Genomic DNA, 14813 nt, shown 5'->3' on the forward strand with positions numbered 1-14813 from the left:
CCAGCGAATGCGCGTGAAGTGTTATTGTCGGCCTATGCAATGACCAGGTAACCATGGAGCACAGCAATGTTTCTTATTAACGTTTATTTTTTAGGAGTTGGGGTCCTGAGCATGACCCTGTTATTAAAAACTGCTCTCAACCGGGGTCCTGAGCAAGACCCCGTAATCAAAAACTGCTCGTAAATAAGGGAAGGGGACGGTCATTTTATTTAATAAAAAAGAAAAAAATGCACAGAGTTTTCCCTCGCGTTTCATGCACAGGCAGTTTTGACGGGGTCATGCCCAGGACCCCTGCGAGGCAGTTTTTGATGACAGGGTCTTGCTCAGGACCCCCAATCCTGAAAGAAACCGTTAGCTCAATAGGAAGCAACGAATCTACTTACCAGATAAATCCTGGTATAGAGAGAATGAAAATGACTGCAGCAATTTCCTTCTCATTAATTCTAAGCCTGTGGGCATTTCTAAAACTTACTTATTTACCAAGACGTTAGAGTTATAAATCCGTCAAAATGTCCTTGACCTTCAGAAAACGTTAGAGATTCACTTAGAGTAGCTGGTATGCGCATACCTCCCTCTGTTGATATAATGATGATAATGACGAATAAATGCAATGAGTCCTCCTTGATCATCTATGACTACTTCTTTCCTTCCTCCCATTATTGGATCCGTGAAGAAAAACGTTGGCAGGCTGAAGTAAAAACCAAAATTAATAATCAATACCCGTCATGGTTTATATATTGTAGCAAAGAACCTTAGTTAGGATTCCTGTGCATTAGACCGTGACCAATCTGCCTAAAGAGATGATCGAGTTGTGCTTGACCGACTCCACTGGAGCGCCTAGCAAAAAAAAAGGTACCCTTTCTCTTTAGCTAAACAGATCGTACATGTTACACACACGGAGAATCCTTTTGACGTATACGTCGCATAGCTGCATCTGAATGACAAGAAGTCTAGAGAAGAAATCAATGCAATAAATAAATCAAAGTTTCTATCCTGGAACGTACATTTTCAATTCAATTTCCTACAACCTCCTTGCACTTTTGAATCTGATCGCAACTTTGGCTCCACGTTGTCCGAACTGCACAAAGGAATTTATTAGATCAGCACAAAATAAAGATTTCGACAGTGCGACCATGATTTCCGCGATTTGATTAACTCTACGCGTGACGCGTGACGCGGCCGGTGACGAACGATGTGGCGCGGCCATCTTGGATGTCCAACCAAAACGAGTCGAATTCCCAGGAATTTCCGTCTTTTGGGTTCAGAGTCCGTAATTGATCGATGCGCGGTTGGCCCCGAGCCTCCTGCTGAGTCGCGGCGATTAAGCGGACGCCTACGCGGCGGTGTCGCTACGCTAATCGCGGATCGCGCGATGTCTAACCTTCGTTCGACGTTCTGTCTCGCTGCGATGCCGATTCGGCGATCTCTGTCGCAGTTCTTCTGATCGCAATGACCGCATCCGCACTTTCGCCACGCCATGGCACGGTGCACGAAAAGGGGCCTCAGCTGCTAACTGTACGCTGTTTACGTCACGAGATCCCGTGACAAGTTTCTTTTACTGACACGCCTACCCATGCCTACACTACTTTTACCAAATTCAATTAATTAATTAAGACACACCGTGGACCGTTATACGGTATCTTTCTTGTTCAATCCGATGCGTCTCTTTATCTTTTTTCATGCTCTTACTAAATATTTCAACTTTGGCTGGTATACATGTACAGTAGTCTTTATTCCTCCTGCCTTATCCTTCACTTATTGACATAAGGGTCGGTGGGTCGCGCGAGTATCTTTTGCGTCCTTGGCTAAACAAGGGATTGGCTTACGTTACGCCCCAAACTTCCTGATCGCTACCGTATTCTCACGAGAATGCCGGGAAAACCATCCTAAGGACACAAAACATAAGCCCCGCACGCATCCCCGCTCGGAATTAATTTCAGCGTTTGCGACTAGAACAGTCAGAGAGTTTGAACAGTGTCTCCAATGCGTTTCCTTGTCGTCGCGATTGCCTTTGCGCTCTCTAACGGTTTTCAAGTTCCGGGTCAATCTCTCCAAGGCAAACTGTACACAATAGGCGACAACATAAGTCAATGCGTAAAACCGCCAAAGATACTAACCCACTGCTCCTTTCCCGCCGATTACACGGTGCCCATTTCAATAGCTAGTCGTATCAACTCAATCAACGAACAAATCAAGACGATCAAAAAGATGTTTAGCGCCGCCGACTCGGATGGGTGTGCTGACGCCTTTGTTCGCGTCCTGTGCGACTACCTCGTACAACCCAAGTGTGTGGGAAACGAAACGGTTCAGTTCAAAAGCAATTTCAAAGATGTGAGAACAAAGAACCCCCAAATCGAAGCCTATATATAGATCAACGACTTTCTAACTACGTGTAGAATTGTCCTGCTGCCTTGAACCACTGCAATAATCCGGAGATTAGAGTGCAAGGGAGAACTCTGTGTAGCAGGCTCAAATTTGACGTGAACCGTGACGCCATCACGGTGACTTCGCAACTCGAAACGTGCGCTGTGCCCAGTATCGAGTACTGCAACAACACGGACCTTTCGCCGGCGTGGGTCGAACCCTACGCCAAAGCGATGCTCGATGAGCAAAATATACTAATCAGTAATTTCAGTTCGAATTGCAAAGCACTGTTCATGCGAATGTGGTGCTCGCTACCGACGTGCGGAGATAATAATCAGCTATACGGAGTCACAAGGCGCGAGACGTGCGAAGAGGTCATTAAATGGTAAATTTATAGAGAACGACGCGACGGACACTATATTTCATTGACTTTTTGTCTCGCTCTCTCTCTCGCTCTAGTGCTCCAGTAAGTCGAAAGGATGTTATTCGGCAACGATTAGCGTGTCACGATTTCCCAACGGCCATGGCCATGCCAACTGCGCGCGCCACGCCAACTGCGCGCGCCACGCCAACTACGCCAACTAATGGTGCCTCGGTTCCTGTGATGTGTTTCCTGATCTGGTTATTGCCCATTTTCGTCGCTACTACTTGAAAAAGTCACGTCGCTCGCTCGCTGTTCTGTACTGTGGTTCTGTGACGTTTCTTATTGTTTAGGGAGGGCTTCGAAGCTCTAGTCGGGTATCTAATCTCTCTAGTTCCTAAATTAAGTTACCTTATCATTTGCCCGCGCGAACGAGCCGCTGAACCACTTCGTACGAACCGGACGGTAGGGGGCGACAACGAGTCTGCGACAACGGTGGCGTTTAGCGTACGCTGCTACATAGTGATACGTGTCACGTGCACGTAGCTCGTGGCATACTGTGTTCGTGCAATCTTGAATCCTTTTGCAATTTGAAACACCTGCAAAGTCGCAGCTTCCACCTGCCTGTTTGAGGGAAAAAATTCTGTGCGAGTATCTATGCGCGCGGGTATGTTTTTGCGTCCTTGGCTAAACAACTGTTGTCTTCCATTTTCGAGAAGCCTTTAACTTTCTGTGTGATACCGTATTTTAGAATGCACCGCAAGAATGCCGGAAAGCTAGAAGTCGCCCAAGGACGCAAAACATACATATATAAGCTCCGCACGCATCCTCGCTCGTCAGCATTTGTGACTAGAACAGTCTCAGAACAGTGTCTCCAACATGCGTTTCCCACGCTTTGTCGTTGCGATTGCTTTCGCGCTCTTTCACGTATCCAACGGTGTTCAACCTCTCGAAGGCGAACCATACTCAATAGGCCTCATAAGTCAATGCGCAAAACCGCCAGAGACAACCCACTGCTCCTTTCCCGCCGATTACACGGTGCCCATTTCAATAGCGAAACGTATCGAGTCAATCGACGGACAAATCAAGTTATACCACGAGCAGTTTCGAGCAGTCGACTCGGTTGGATGTGCCGACGCCTTTGTCGGCCTCATGTGCGACTACCTCGTACAACCCAGGTGTATCGGAAGCGAAACGGTTCAGTTCAAAAGCAATTTCCGACAAGTGAGAACAAAGAACCCCCAAATCGAAGCCTATATAGATCGACGACTTTCTAACAACGTGTAGAATTGTAATGCTGCCTTGACCACTGGGTGCACCAATGCGGCACTCATAGCGCAATTGAGCGCGAGTCTGTGTAACAATCCCACAATGGACGTCACGGGCACCTTCTCCCGAACGACGTGCGCCGTGCCCAGTATCGCGGCCTGCGACAACACGGACCCTTCGCCGGCGTGGGTCAACCGCTACGCCGAGTTGACGCTCCAACTCGTCGAACTCCCTGGATTCAGTTCGGATTGCGCGGCACTGTACATGCGAATGAAGTGCTCGCTGCCGACATGCGGGGCTAATAATACGCTACTCAGAGTCACGCGGAGAGAGACGTGCGAAGACGTTGTCGAATGGTAAATTTAGAAAATGACGTTGGGTCATTTTGACTAATTAATTAAGTCTCTCTCTATAGTGCTCCCCAAGCTCAAAGAGCTGCTACTCGGCAACAACTAGCGTGTGACGAATTCCCAAGTACATCGGGTGCCTCAGTTCCTGTGATGTGGTTCGTGATCTGGTTTTCACCAATTTTCGCTGCCTACTGTACTTGAAAAACTTTGAAGCCGCGTCTGTCTTTCTCTCTTTCTCTCTATTCTGTTCTGTACTGCAGTGTGACGTTGTTCTGTACTGTGGTGTGTATCTATGGTGCGACTGCTGTTGTGTGGATGTTTGCTTATTGTTTAGGGAGGGCTCCGAAGCTCTAGTCGGGTCTCTATTCTCATTAAAGTTACCTTATCATTTTCCCGTGCAAATGAACCGCTGAAAACACTTCGCACGAGCAGGACGAGGAAATTTGAGGCACACCAACGTTGGCGTTTAGCGTACGCTGCTATAGTTCTACAGTACCTGCCACGTCACGTGCACACATAAAACTGTTTCTTACGGATGTTTTATGATGGGCAATGTCGACTCGTGCAATCTTGACTCCTCCTGCAATTTGGAAACGATGTGACCTCCTTTGCTCGAGAGCAAAGTGATTTCCTCCTTCAACCCCTCTATTTCCTCCGACTGAAGCTTCAGAAGATCCATCAGACGTCGCCGTTCTCGCAATTCCGCTTGACGCTGAGTAGCATATTCGTTTCCCTACGAGATAAATGAAAATACCACATAACCAAATAATGACGTTCTGTTGTGTACCACTGTCTTCTGCTTGTTAGCCAAGTCCTCCTCCAAATCTTTCTGTTTGAGTAACAGTTGATTATAAGCGTCGAGTCTGGTTGTGTTTTCTCGCAGCACCGTCGTAAGCTGCTCTTGCATGGCGTCCAATTCGCCCTATAAAAACTTTCCAAAAAATTCACTAACCCTTCTTTTAGCGCTGCACCTGCCAACGTTCCTGTTCCCTTATTTGCTTCCTCTCCAAATGTCGAAGCTTCTCTCGAAGCTCTTCCACGGCCCTATTCACCGTCACGCCCTCCAACTTCTCCAAACGAACGACTCGACCAAACTTCAACATCATCATCTCGTCGGCTTTTTCAGCGAGCTCGCCCACTTTCGCATCGAGACCCTTTTTCTCCTTGGCCAATTGTTTATACGTGAGTCGATTATCCCTGAAGGATAAAATAGAGATTATCATCTATTGAAGCCTGGTCCTGGATTATCCCTACTTGTATAAGCGTTTCTGGTGCATCTTCTCCTGACCCAACTCCGTAATCCGCTTCTGCAATTTCTCGATCACCGAATTGCTGAAGACGAGCGTCGACGACAAGTCGCCGGGCAACGTGCCGCCGACGACGTACTGAATCTGATGCAAGTAGAGCGTCACGACGACGTCCAACTCGTTCAACTTGGCCTGCTTCTCCAATTGAAAAGCCTGCAAATCGGCTTCGGCGTTCTTCAGTCCCAATTCGATGATCTTCAACTTCTTCTTGAGCGCCTCCGCTTCGCGACGCAGCGTCTCGGCCGTTTTCTTCTCCTCGATGAGCATTTCCTCGGCGTCCAATCGTTCCTCTCTCAATTTGAGCGCTCCTTCAAAAAGCTCCTCTGGACAACCGACCGGACAGATGGTGTCGTCGACGCCGCCGCCCTCCGAATCGCTCTCCTCGTCCGACGAGCTCCACTCCTCGTCGCTCGACTCGTCGTCGCTTTCGCTTTCCGATTCGCGTTCGGCGCTCTCCTTCTTCTTCACCCGTTTGATTTTCTTCTTGAAGACTTTCGTCAGAAATTCGGCGAATTTGTTGTTTTCGCCGAGCGACGCGACGAATTGGTGATGGACGTCTTTTTCGCGATCCTGGAGCGCGACGATGTCCTTCTGCTTCGACGCCAATTTCGTCTCGCAAGCGGAAACCTAGACAGAGAATAAGGCCACGAAAAAAAACATTCCATTTCAAGGTGCACCTTTGACATCATATCCGTTTTCTCCGTTTGTTTCGCCGCCACTTTTCCTGCGAAGACCGTTTCTCTCTTCTCGAACTCTTTCAATAGTAGAAGTTCTTCGTATTGAGTTACGTGTCTATTTAGAACAGGAGAAAATTCGTCGTGTGGTGTCTCTACGCGTGCGGAACGGTGTCTCGCCTCAAGTCGCACTGTTTGAGCGCCACCTCCAAGTACTGCTTCTCGTGCCGCAGAGCGCGCACCTCCAAATCGAAATTTCGAATAGTTTTTCGAACTTTTTCGAGAAGACAGTCGCGTTCGTACGTTATTCTAAACACTCGGCAAGTTAGCGACTTTTTTAACGACCTAAGGAATTTCTCTGACCTCATCTTTCTGGCCTTTTCTACTTGCTGTTCCAATTCGGACAATTCTTCCTCTTGGTCTTCCTCATCTTTTGCCGCGTCGGCGACGTCGACTAAGCTATCTTTTAGGTCGTCTTTCGGCTTTGTTTCGGACACTACGGCGGCTTCGGATTCTACTTCTTCCTTCTTCTGTTCGCCTTGGCCGCCGAAGCCACCGAAAAATCCCCCGCCGTCGTCCTTTTGTCCTCCCCTGTCCTTTTCCGCCTGCCCGAGTTCGTATTTTCGCTTGAATTCCTTCAGTTCGTCGACCGTCGCTTCGTATTTTCTCTCCGGCACTTCTTCGGGGAAAAGAACCGGCAGGGAAGGCAGCGGTAAGGCGAGAGAAGGCCCGAGTTCGTTCTGTAGATCGGCAAGCCGATTCAAATCCTTTTCAATCTGATCCACAGCAACGTACTAGTAAAGTCTCAAAAGAACAAAACAAATTACGCTCACCTTCGCTACGAGAGCAACTTTCTTATCTCTCAACGCAATCAATTTCACATTAAAGTATCTCTTCTTTTCAAAGATCTAAAGAGAAGCAAAATTCAACTCCAAAGACCCAATAGACTCATTTCATCCAGTGTACCTGCTCGCGAAGGAGCACGATTTGAGTTCTTTTCTTCTCGACGTCTATTCGCTGATCGTCGGCAACGACGTAATCGGACGCCGTTTTGAGTTTGAAATCTCCCATCGTTCGCTTCGCATTCTCGATGGCGACGATGTCAGCCGAGTCTTCGTAGTGCTCGTCCGGCTTGCTTTTCCACAAATCGTCCCACTGCAAAAAATTAAATTTTTGACGTTACAAAGAGACGTTTTCTCGCCTCCTTCTGTCGCTGCAATCTCTTCTGCTTCAACGACTCTTCCTTGGTGCTCCTCTTTCTCGCTTTCGACGTCGCCGCCGCCGCTATCATCTCCTTTCGATCGTCCTTCGCCGGACTCGTTTCGACGGACTGACGCTGATGACAAGCGTCCGGCCCGCCGTCCGCCTCTTCCTCTCCCTCCTCCTCATCCTCTTCCCTTTCGTCGTCCGACGTCGCGCGCTCGCGATACGCATTCAAAATCGTCAGATAGTCGCTCGACGGAACCACGGAACGAAACGTCGCCACCTTCAAAAGAAAAAAAATCGTTAAACGCCCGAAAAAAAAACGTCGTCGTCACCTCGTAGGGGCCCTCGGCCGCCCGTACGACAATCCGATCGCATTCAACGACGTCTTTAAATCTAAACATAACGTTCCCCATAGAAACTAAGAGCGTCACGATCGTCATCTCACCGTCTTTTCATCTTTTCCAAAGCAATGCGACACTTCTCCGACTCCCAAGCCATTTCCTTACGAACCAAATCAATCTATCCAAAGAATCAATCACATAAACTCAATTTGTTTTTCTAAATTACCCTATGCTTCGTCTGCGTCTCCATTTCCTCCCTCAAATGCGGATCCAATACGAACTCGTCCTTCCCCATCTGCAACGTCTCGGGAAGCGTCTGATTCTTCCTCGCCAACTCCTTAAACTTTCGTCGCAGCAGCCCGACTTCGCGTCGAACGCCCATCTTTTTCTCCTCGGCCAAACGCACCATGCGATCGTGCTCCGCCTTCTGCTTCGCCTCCTCGATGCTATAGTGCGTCGGATCGTCGATGTCGTCGATCTTCTCCTCTCGCGCGCTCGCGCCGTGACCGACTTTGACTCGAGTCGTTTTCGGCTCAACGGCGGCGGCGGCGGCGACGTCGCCGCGAAACGCGTAGGCGAACATGTTGCCGTCGGCGCCCGTCGTGAAGACGTACTTATCGTCGTGGCTCGTCGTGACGCTCGCGATTGCGCCGTGGTGATTGTCGTGCATCGAAATCGTCCAGAATCGGTCGAGATCGCCGATTTGACGAGCGACGGGCAATTCGTGACAACGAAGCCAGCCGTCCGACGTTCCGAAGAACATATAGCGACCGTTCGAACTACGAAGACGAAGAAAAAAAGATCAATCGACTAAATTATAATTTGTCTTTTTTCTTACGTGAAATGAGTTGCGGTCAAATTCGTTTCGTATTTGTTATTGATCTCCGGTAGTTTTACTGCTCGTCGCGGCTCGCCGCTCGTCTCGTCGTCGAAGTGGCAGAAGTATAAGTAGCCCGCGTCAAAGCCGTCCTAAATTAAAAAATGAAAAGAATACTCATTTTTCTATCTCGTCGTTTCTCGCCATGGAAACGACGAATTGATGCTCGTTTTCGTCGTAGAATCCGCACAGTAGTTTTCCGTCGTCTTCCACGACTTTCTCTTCTTCCTCCTCCTCCTCGTCTTCTTCCTGTTCGTTTTCTTTTTCCTTTTCTGTTTCGTGGGTTTTTTGATCGATTTCGCTTGGTTTTTCCTCCTCCGCTTTCTCGTCGTCTTCGTCGTCCGAACCCAGAGCGCGTCGTCTCGCCTCTTCGGCCAATCGTCGCGCTTCCTCTTCCGCTTTTAATTTCGCTTCTTTCTCTTCTTCCTGCACGACGCAAAAAAAGAGTTCAATCGCTTCGATGCGCGCTCGATCGTTTGTACCAAGAGCCTTTTCTTGATAGACGTAAACTTGAACGTTCTGTAGTCGAGCGGATCGAGGTAAAACGTTTTGCTCGTATTGAATTCGTCTTTTCGAGGCGACTCAATCTCGAGCACCGACCCATCGCGACAAAAGGCAACAACCTAGAAGAGAAAAGGCATATAGCACAACACTCTCTCTTCTTCCGTTTCTCACTCGCCTTTGGCCCCTGACGATCTATCCACTGAAGAGACATGACAGGCGACGGCGTCTTTATAAACCCTATGGGTTCGTACGGATCTCCGACAGCCATAAAGAACACGGTACAATCGTTGCTCTAGAAAAGATAACTCAAAAGCGATCAAATAAATTCCTCTCCTTTACCCCTGACGCTAATATGTCGCCGTTCCTATTGACGGCCAACGCCGTCACAGACGACGAATGGGGCTTGAATACGTGACTCAATTCAAGCGAATAGGCGACGTTCGTTGCCGCGGAGGCTCCAGTCGATTTGGACATGGCGTGAGTCGACAGCGCCTGCGAAATGACGCTGAGAACGCGCACGACACCGTCCTCGAATCCAGCCAACAGCGTCGACCCTTTCTTATCAAGCTAAAAAGCAAGGAATGTTAGAAAATAACTCGATTTTTTCCCCTGGGAAGTCCCACTTGTTTCGGAGCCCATACGAGACAGCTTCCCGGGGCGAGAAACTTCTCCGCGGCGAGGAAGCTTCTGCTGACGTAGTCGTAAAGACGAACGGATGCGTCGACTCCGATTGTCGCTGCGAGATGAGCGACGGGGCAGACGGCCACCTGGACGACTTTGCCGGCGTGATAGGAGAAAAGACGCGTGGGACTTTTCCTCTGAAAAAAAAATCAATCGCACATATACACGCCTTTATAGAAAAAAATAAAAAACAGACCGTGTGTGAAACGGACACGTCGATTTTCCATATTCCCCCGTTGGCGTCTTGACCGAACCAAATGTTAGGAGTGTCCGGATCTCGCGATCGTACGAGAGATTTCAAACTGACGTCGTTTCCAATCTGCAAAGGCACGTCAATAAATTCAAGCGAGGCAACCGAGTCTCGTTCTTCTACTTTAATTTCCGTCATCGGTTCCATTTCGAATATCGAATTTTCTTCGGTTATGTCAGCACTGTCGATGGTGTCAAAATCCCAGACCTGGTCATCAGTAAAACATAGACAATTTTCAAAATAATTACTCTAGCACTATTGACCTTGATGTAGCCGTCGGAGCCGACAGTGATCAGCTCTCCCTCGTCAAGGAAAACGTCCTCGATCATGCCCTAAAGACTCCCCATGTAGTTCTTATGCCACGAGACTGTGAGACTTGCATTGTGACACGGTTTCTTCTTCTTGGATATTTCAACTTTGATGAGGCCGCCGTCCCATAGTAGCATGTTGCCCCACTCGGTGCCTGACAACACTTTTCCATCAGGAAGTTCGACGTATCCTAGAAAGAAATAGTAGTACGAGTCTTATTCTCTATATGATTGATTGCTATTACCTGATATGTCAGATAATTCCGTTCGACCGAATTTTCCAATATCGCCTTGCAGTTTGAGCCCAGTAAACGTACTAGCCATTTTCCAAAATCTGCAAAGAGAGCACAAATGACAAACGTTTTAAAATATTCTTCTCCTCCGCCCACGCGCACCGTATGTGACCCGTTCCCGATGTCGTGAGCTGCCCTTCGTTTTCCGTCGAGAAACTGACCCGATAGACTTCTTGACTGAACGCCTTCGTCCGCAATATAATCTGCTCGGCCCGCCAATCCCACACGGTCAACATATAGTCGGGATAACTCCCAACAGACGCGAGCTTGTCGCCTCGATGATTAAACGACAAATGAGAGTAGGCCAATTGGGTACCGGATTCGAGCACGCGAAAGACTTTGAGACTCGGATAGTGATAGATGACGATTGGAGGATTTTCTCCTTTCTCGGCGACGGCGAAGAACTGGTAACTCGGATGAACCTTTGGGACGCGACGTTGATGATGTTTTAGCTTGTTGTATCTGGATTTCTCTTACCGCTATTGCGCCTATGCCTCCACCCGTTGTGGATCTCACGTATTTCTGCTCGTGGGTATTCATGTTGACGATCTGGATGACGTTTCCGGCGATGAACATCAACGTGTTGTCGTCCAGCAGATGCAGATTGGAACGTCGTTGGCATTCAAAACCAAATGAATGACTAGATGAAAAAACTGATTTATTACAAAGAGATCCCATTTCCCTTTTCATACTTAAGCTCGATCAAATTTGACGTCACAGCATCCGACGTCACGGGTTTCGACTTGAGCGCTTCGTAATCGTATTGCGTCTCCTCGACCAATTCGACTTCGTGACTTTCGACCTTCCTTTCTTCAGGTTCTTCTTCTACTCGATCTTCATCCTTTACGTCGTCCTCTTCCTCCTCTTTCTCTTCAGTTTCTTTCTCTTCTGTTTCTTCCTTGACAACAGCGGCCGTATCTTCTTCCACCGTATCCATAGCAGCAAGTGGCGGTGAACTCGACTCGACGATTTTCTCTAAAAAGGAATCACTGAGAAAATAGTTCACGTTGCATGGCAACGTAGCGTACCTGTCGACTCATCCTCTCTGCCTTCATCCTCCTCCTCCTCTTCCTCCTCATCTCCCACATCATCGTCATCGTCATCGTCATCCCCTGGTCTTCCAGCACGTGTCTTACCACGTGGCTTTCTTCGCGATTCCATCCTCTCTTCCTCTTCCCTCACCATAGAGACGGATCCACCCAAACCCTTTCGATACGACACCTGCTCTCGTCCCGTATCCGACTCGCTATCCACCACCCGTTTCACTCCTCTGCGTCGACCCGCCTTTCGTCGACTCGTCGGCTGCTTTACATCCAAACTCGAATCCGAATAGTCGCCGCCGTAACTTCCGTCGTCGTCGTCGTCGTCATGGAAACGCGCGCTCGCTTCGCTCGTTCTGCCGTCGACGCTCGTGTATTCGGCCAAGCCGCTCACTTCGCTCGTACGTCCGTCGTCCGTGTCGACTTCTTCTTCGTCTTGTTTCGCTTCGGATTCGTCGGACGATGATTGGCCGCCGCCTTCGGTCGTCGATTCGGGCGCGACCGATTCTTCTTTCTTGTCGTCGTCGGGTTCTGGAGCGGCGAGTCGATCGACGCTCGGAGATGGGGCACGATCTGGCGCATTGTCGTCTTTGACCGTTTTGTTATCCGGGCTTTCCTGTTCAATCGGGTTGCCTTCTTCTTTTTGCACTGTTTCTTGCGTTTTTGCCGCTTCTTGGGTAGCGGGAGAGTCGGTCAAAGACGGGTTACGATCTGGCGTTTTCGATTTTCCTTCTTCGGCGCCCGTATCGCTTGTTTTCGCTTCGGCGTCTACGTTCATCGATCGCAGCGCTTCTTGCTTTACTTTAGACGTCGCATCCTTTAGCGTCATGCGCGACGGCGTGACGGGCGAGTCGCTATCGCCGCCGCCGCGGCCAGAGCCGCTTTCGTCTTTGTCTGCCATAGCAACAGGGCGTTGCGAATGCCGAATAGCGCGCGCTGGCTTTTGTAAATCAAGAGACACAGATGTTTCACAACGTGAAAAAAAAAACAGCGATGCTACTATAAACGTCTTCGCTAGTCATCCTTACCGCCGCCTGACGAATGAAGCACGTTCGAAAGCTTGGACCAGAGATGAAGCATCACAAATCCAGGAACGATGATCCAGATGCCATTTGGTATAATGAAGAGTCCCATCCACTTCAGCCAATCCAAATGAGCCACGAGAGATGCACCGTTGCAGAGAGGCGTGTACTGAAGCATGTAGACACAGGTCTTCCAAAACGTGAAGCAGGTAACAGTGAACGTGAGGAGAACAGTCAGCCTTGAACGTTTGAAGTGCTGGAAAAGAAACAGTTGATGATATGGCTTGCACTTCAGTTTGATCTTACCAAATATAAAACGATGACCTGCAGTATGACTTCAAAAAAGTTTAGGCTATTCAAAAAGTATAAGATTAATTATAGGCAATGCCACGTGATATATTACACGGCTTGAGCTCGAACGAACTGGTCTTCCATGTCACCGTACTTCGTATCGATTATGACGTACAGGTTATCTAGGAAAAAGTCGTTTCGCAAGGCATCTACAGGTCCCTTTTCACGCACAGGGTTGCCAGAAGGCGTTGAGATCGCCTCCCTCCATCGTTCGAGGCCTTAGGAACAAGAAAAACATGTCCCACACTTGAACTACCCCACCGATGATCATCCAAGCGACAATCCATGGTGGAAGAACGAACGAACGCCCAGACGCCATACTTTTTGACTGCTGTCCTGCGCATGCCTGTAAATGTGGTGAACCAGACCCTTGCGCGCGTTAGACGCTCGCAAGAGTCTAACGCGCGCAAAGATCTGGTTCAGGGGAGAGACAATACAGTCAAACCTCTGATAGTGGACATTCTAAATAGTGGACACCTCTAAACAGTGGGTACTGATCAAAAGTCCCGGCTCGCTTTTGTACATAAGTTTGTTTTTTCAAAAAAGGATTTTATCCTTTTTTTGTAATGTAAGAGTGCTGAAAAGACACATTTTCAGCAGTTCTGTCTTATTCAAGAATTACCGTAACTACTCTAATACAATTTTAAAAATTTTGCTTTGTGAAATGTCGGTGGCGAACCGCGCTCGCTTTCGGGCGGGCTAGAGTCTGTAATTAGGCGAGCAAGGTCTTTGAAGGATACTTAGGCAATAGTAAATACTGTATTTTGAAAAGCAAACTTGTGAAAAGTATTACCTCCCTGACCTGACCTGACCTCCGTAGTTGGGAAGGTTGTGGCTAATTATTATTCTGAGAAAAAAAACCTTGTTCCATTTCTCATCCAAGGCGCCTTACAAGCGCTAGAAGCGATCATTTACTTTTATCTACGCCTACAAGAGCATTGATTAAGCTTTCGAATGAGCCTATGCACGCTCGAATCCGTTTCGAAATACACCCCTGTACAGACTCGGCGGAAACGACACCGGGTTAGTCAAACGGCCCAAACTGCCCCAATATGCATACTTACCTCTAGCACCGGTCCACCCGAATGCAATGATGGAACGGCACTTACATCAACACCGCGCTGCCATTCTCCGGTCTGCGTCCAAAATCTTCTCGGCAGTGGCCGACGCCCTCCTTTGGGCCATGTACGACGCGGGGCTGTCTCTTGGCTTACACTACTTCTTCACCGGTCCGGCGGGGAAGCGCCAAGCAGACCGTGACCGTACACCCGTCAACGGCTGCCTTCGGCTACCCGCCGCTAAGCTGGAGCGCGCATACGCGCAGAACCTAGCTCGCTTCCTAGCTGTCTCGCCGAGCGGCCACCAAGCGCGAGCTCCTTTCGGTGAACGGGCTCCTCCACCACACCGCCACGGTCAACGGCGAGGGGCGCGCCGACCTCCTCAGTGAGGAAATGTTAATGTGCTGGAAATGTTTCTGTCGTCGATACGAGGCAAAGGGTAGCGGTCCTTTAGAGTGAGCGCATTCAGGAGTCGATAGTCAGCAAAAGACCGCTACCCTTTGTCGTATCGACGACAGCTTGGACATTCGCAACAAGCAGTCTGGATTTGCAAGCGG

The 14813-nt window shown here is 48.9% G+C and overlaps 2 protein-coding genes across 12 annotated transcripts; both read right to left on the minus strand.

The window, feature by feature from the left end:
* Positions 1–184: 184 nt before the first annotated feature.
* LOC136191096 (cilia- and flagella-associated protein 44-like) lies at positions 185–12798 on the minus strand. Of its 11 annotated transcripts, none has more exons than XM_065979441.1 (36): positions 11814–12798; positions 11478–11760; positions 11263–11425; positions 10888–11207; positions 10738–10826; positions 10565–10683; positions 10448–10516; positions 10308–10391; positions 10131–10253; positions 9877–10071; positions 9593–9820; positions 9429–9545; positions 9232–9372; positions 8894–9175; positions 8711–8841; positions 8099–8651; positions 7977–8050; positions 7864–7924; positions 7527–7811; positions 7292–7480; positions 7159–7233; positions 6689–7101; positions 6506–6634; positions 6329–6443; positions 5599–6278; positions 5316–5541; positions 5132–5266; positions 4878–5077; positions 3137–4823; positions 1855–1886; positions 1382–1805; positions 1133–1307; positions 1005–1078; positions 752–950; positions 569–688; positions 185–520 (listed from the first exon to the last, which is right to left on the minus strand). In XM_065979441.1, the coding sequence occupies exons 1-29, from the start codon at positions 12724–12726 to the stop codon at positions 4811–4813; spliced, it is 6405 nt and encodes a 2134-aa protein (XP_065835513.1). In that variant the 5' UTR covers positions 12727–12798; the 3' UTR covers positions 185–520; positions 569–688; positions 752–950; positions 1005–1078; positions 1133–1307; positions 1382–1805; positions 1855–1886; positions 3137–4810. The 11 variants fall into 11 exon arrangements, with proteins under 11 accessions (XP_065835513.1, XP_065835487.1, XP_065835504.1 ...); XM_065979415.1 differs by adding an exon at positions 2118–2584 and having other exon boundaries at positions 1382–2061; XM_065979432.1 differs by having other exon boundaries at positions 1866–2061; positions 2118–4823.
* LOC136191270 (uncharacterized) lies at positions 12767–13532 on the minus strand. The gene is made up of 4 exons (XM_065979600.1): positions 13370–13532; positions 13251–13320; positions 13154–13199; positions 12767–13103 (listed from the first exon to the last, which is right to left on the minus strand). The coding sequence occupies exons 1-4, from the start codon at positions 13515–13517 to the stop codon at positions 12840–12842; spliced, it is 528 nt and encodes a 175-aa protein (XP_065835672.1). The 5' UTR covers positions 13518–13532; the 3' UTR covers positions 12767–12839.
* Positions 13533–14813: the final 1281 nt, after the last annotated feature.

This window comes from Oscarella lobularis, chromosome 1 (assembly GCF_947507565.1).
Source record: "Oscarella lobularis chromosome 1, ooOscLobu1.1, whole genome shotgun sequence".
Classification (NCBI taxonomy): domain Eukaryota; kingdom Metazoa; phylum Porifera; class Homoscleromorpha; order Homosclerophorida; family Oscarellidae; genus Oscarella; species Oscarella lobularis.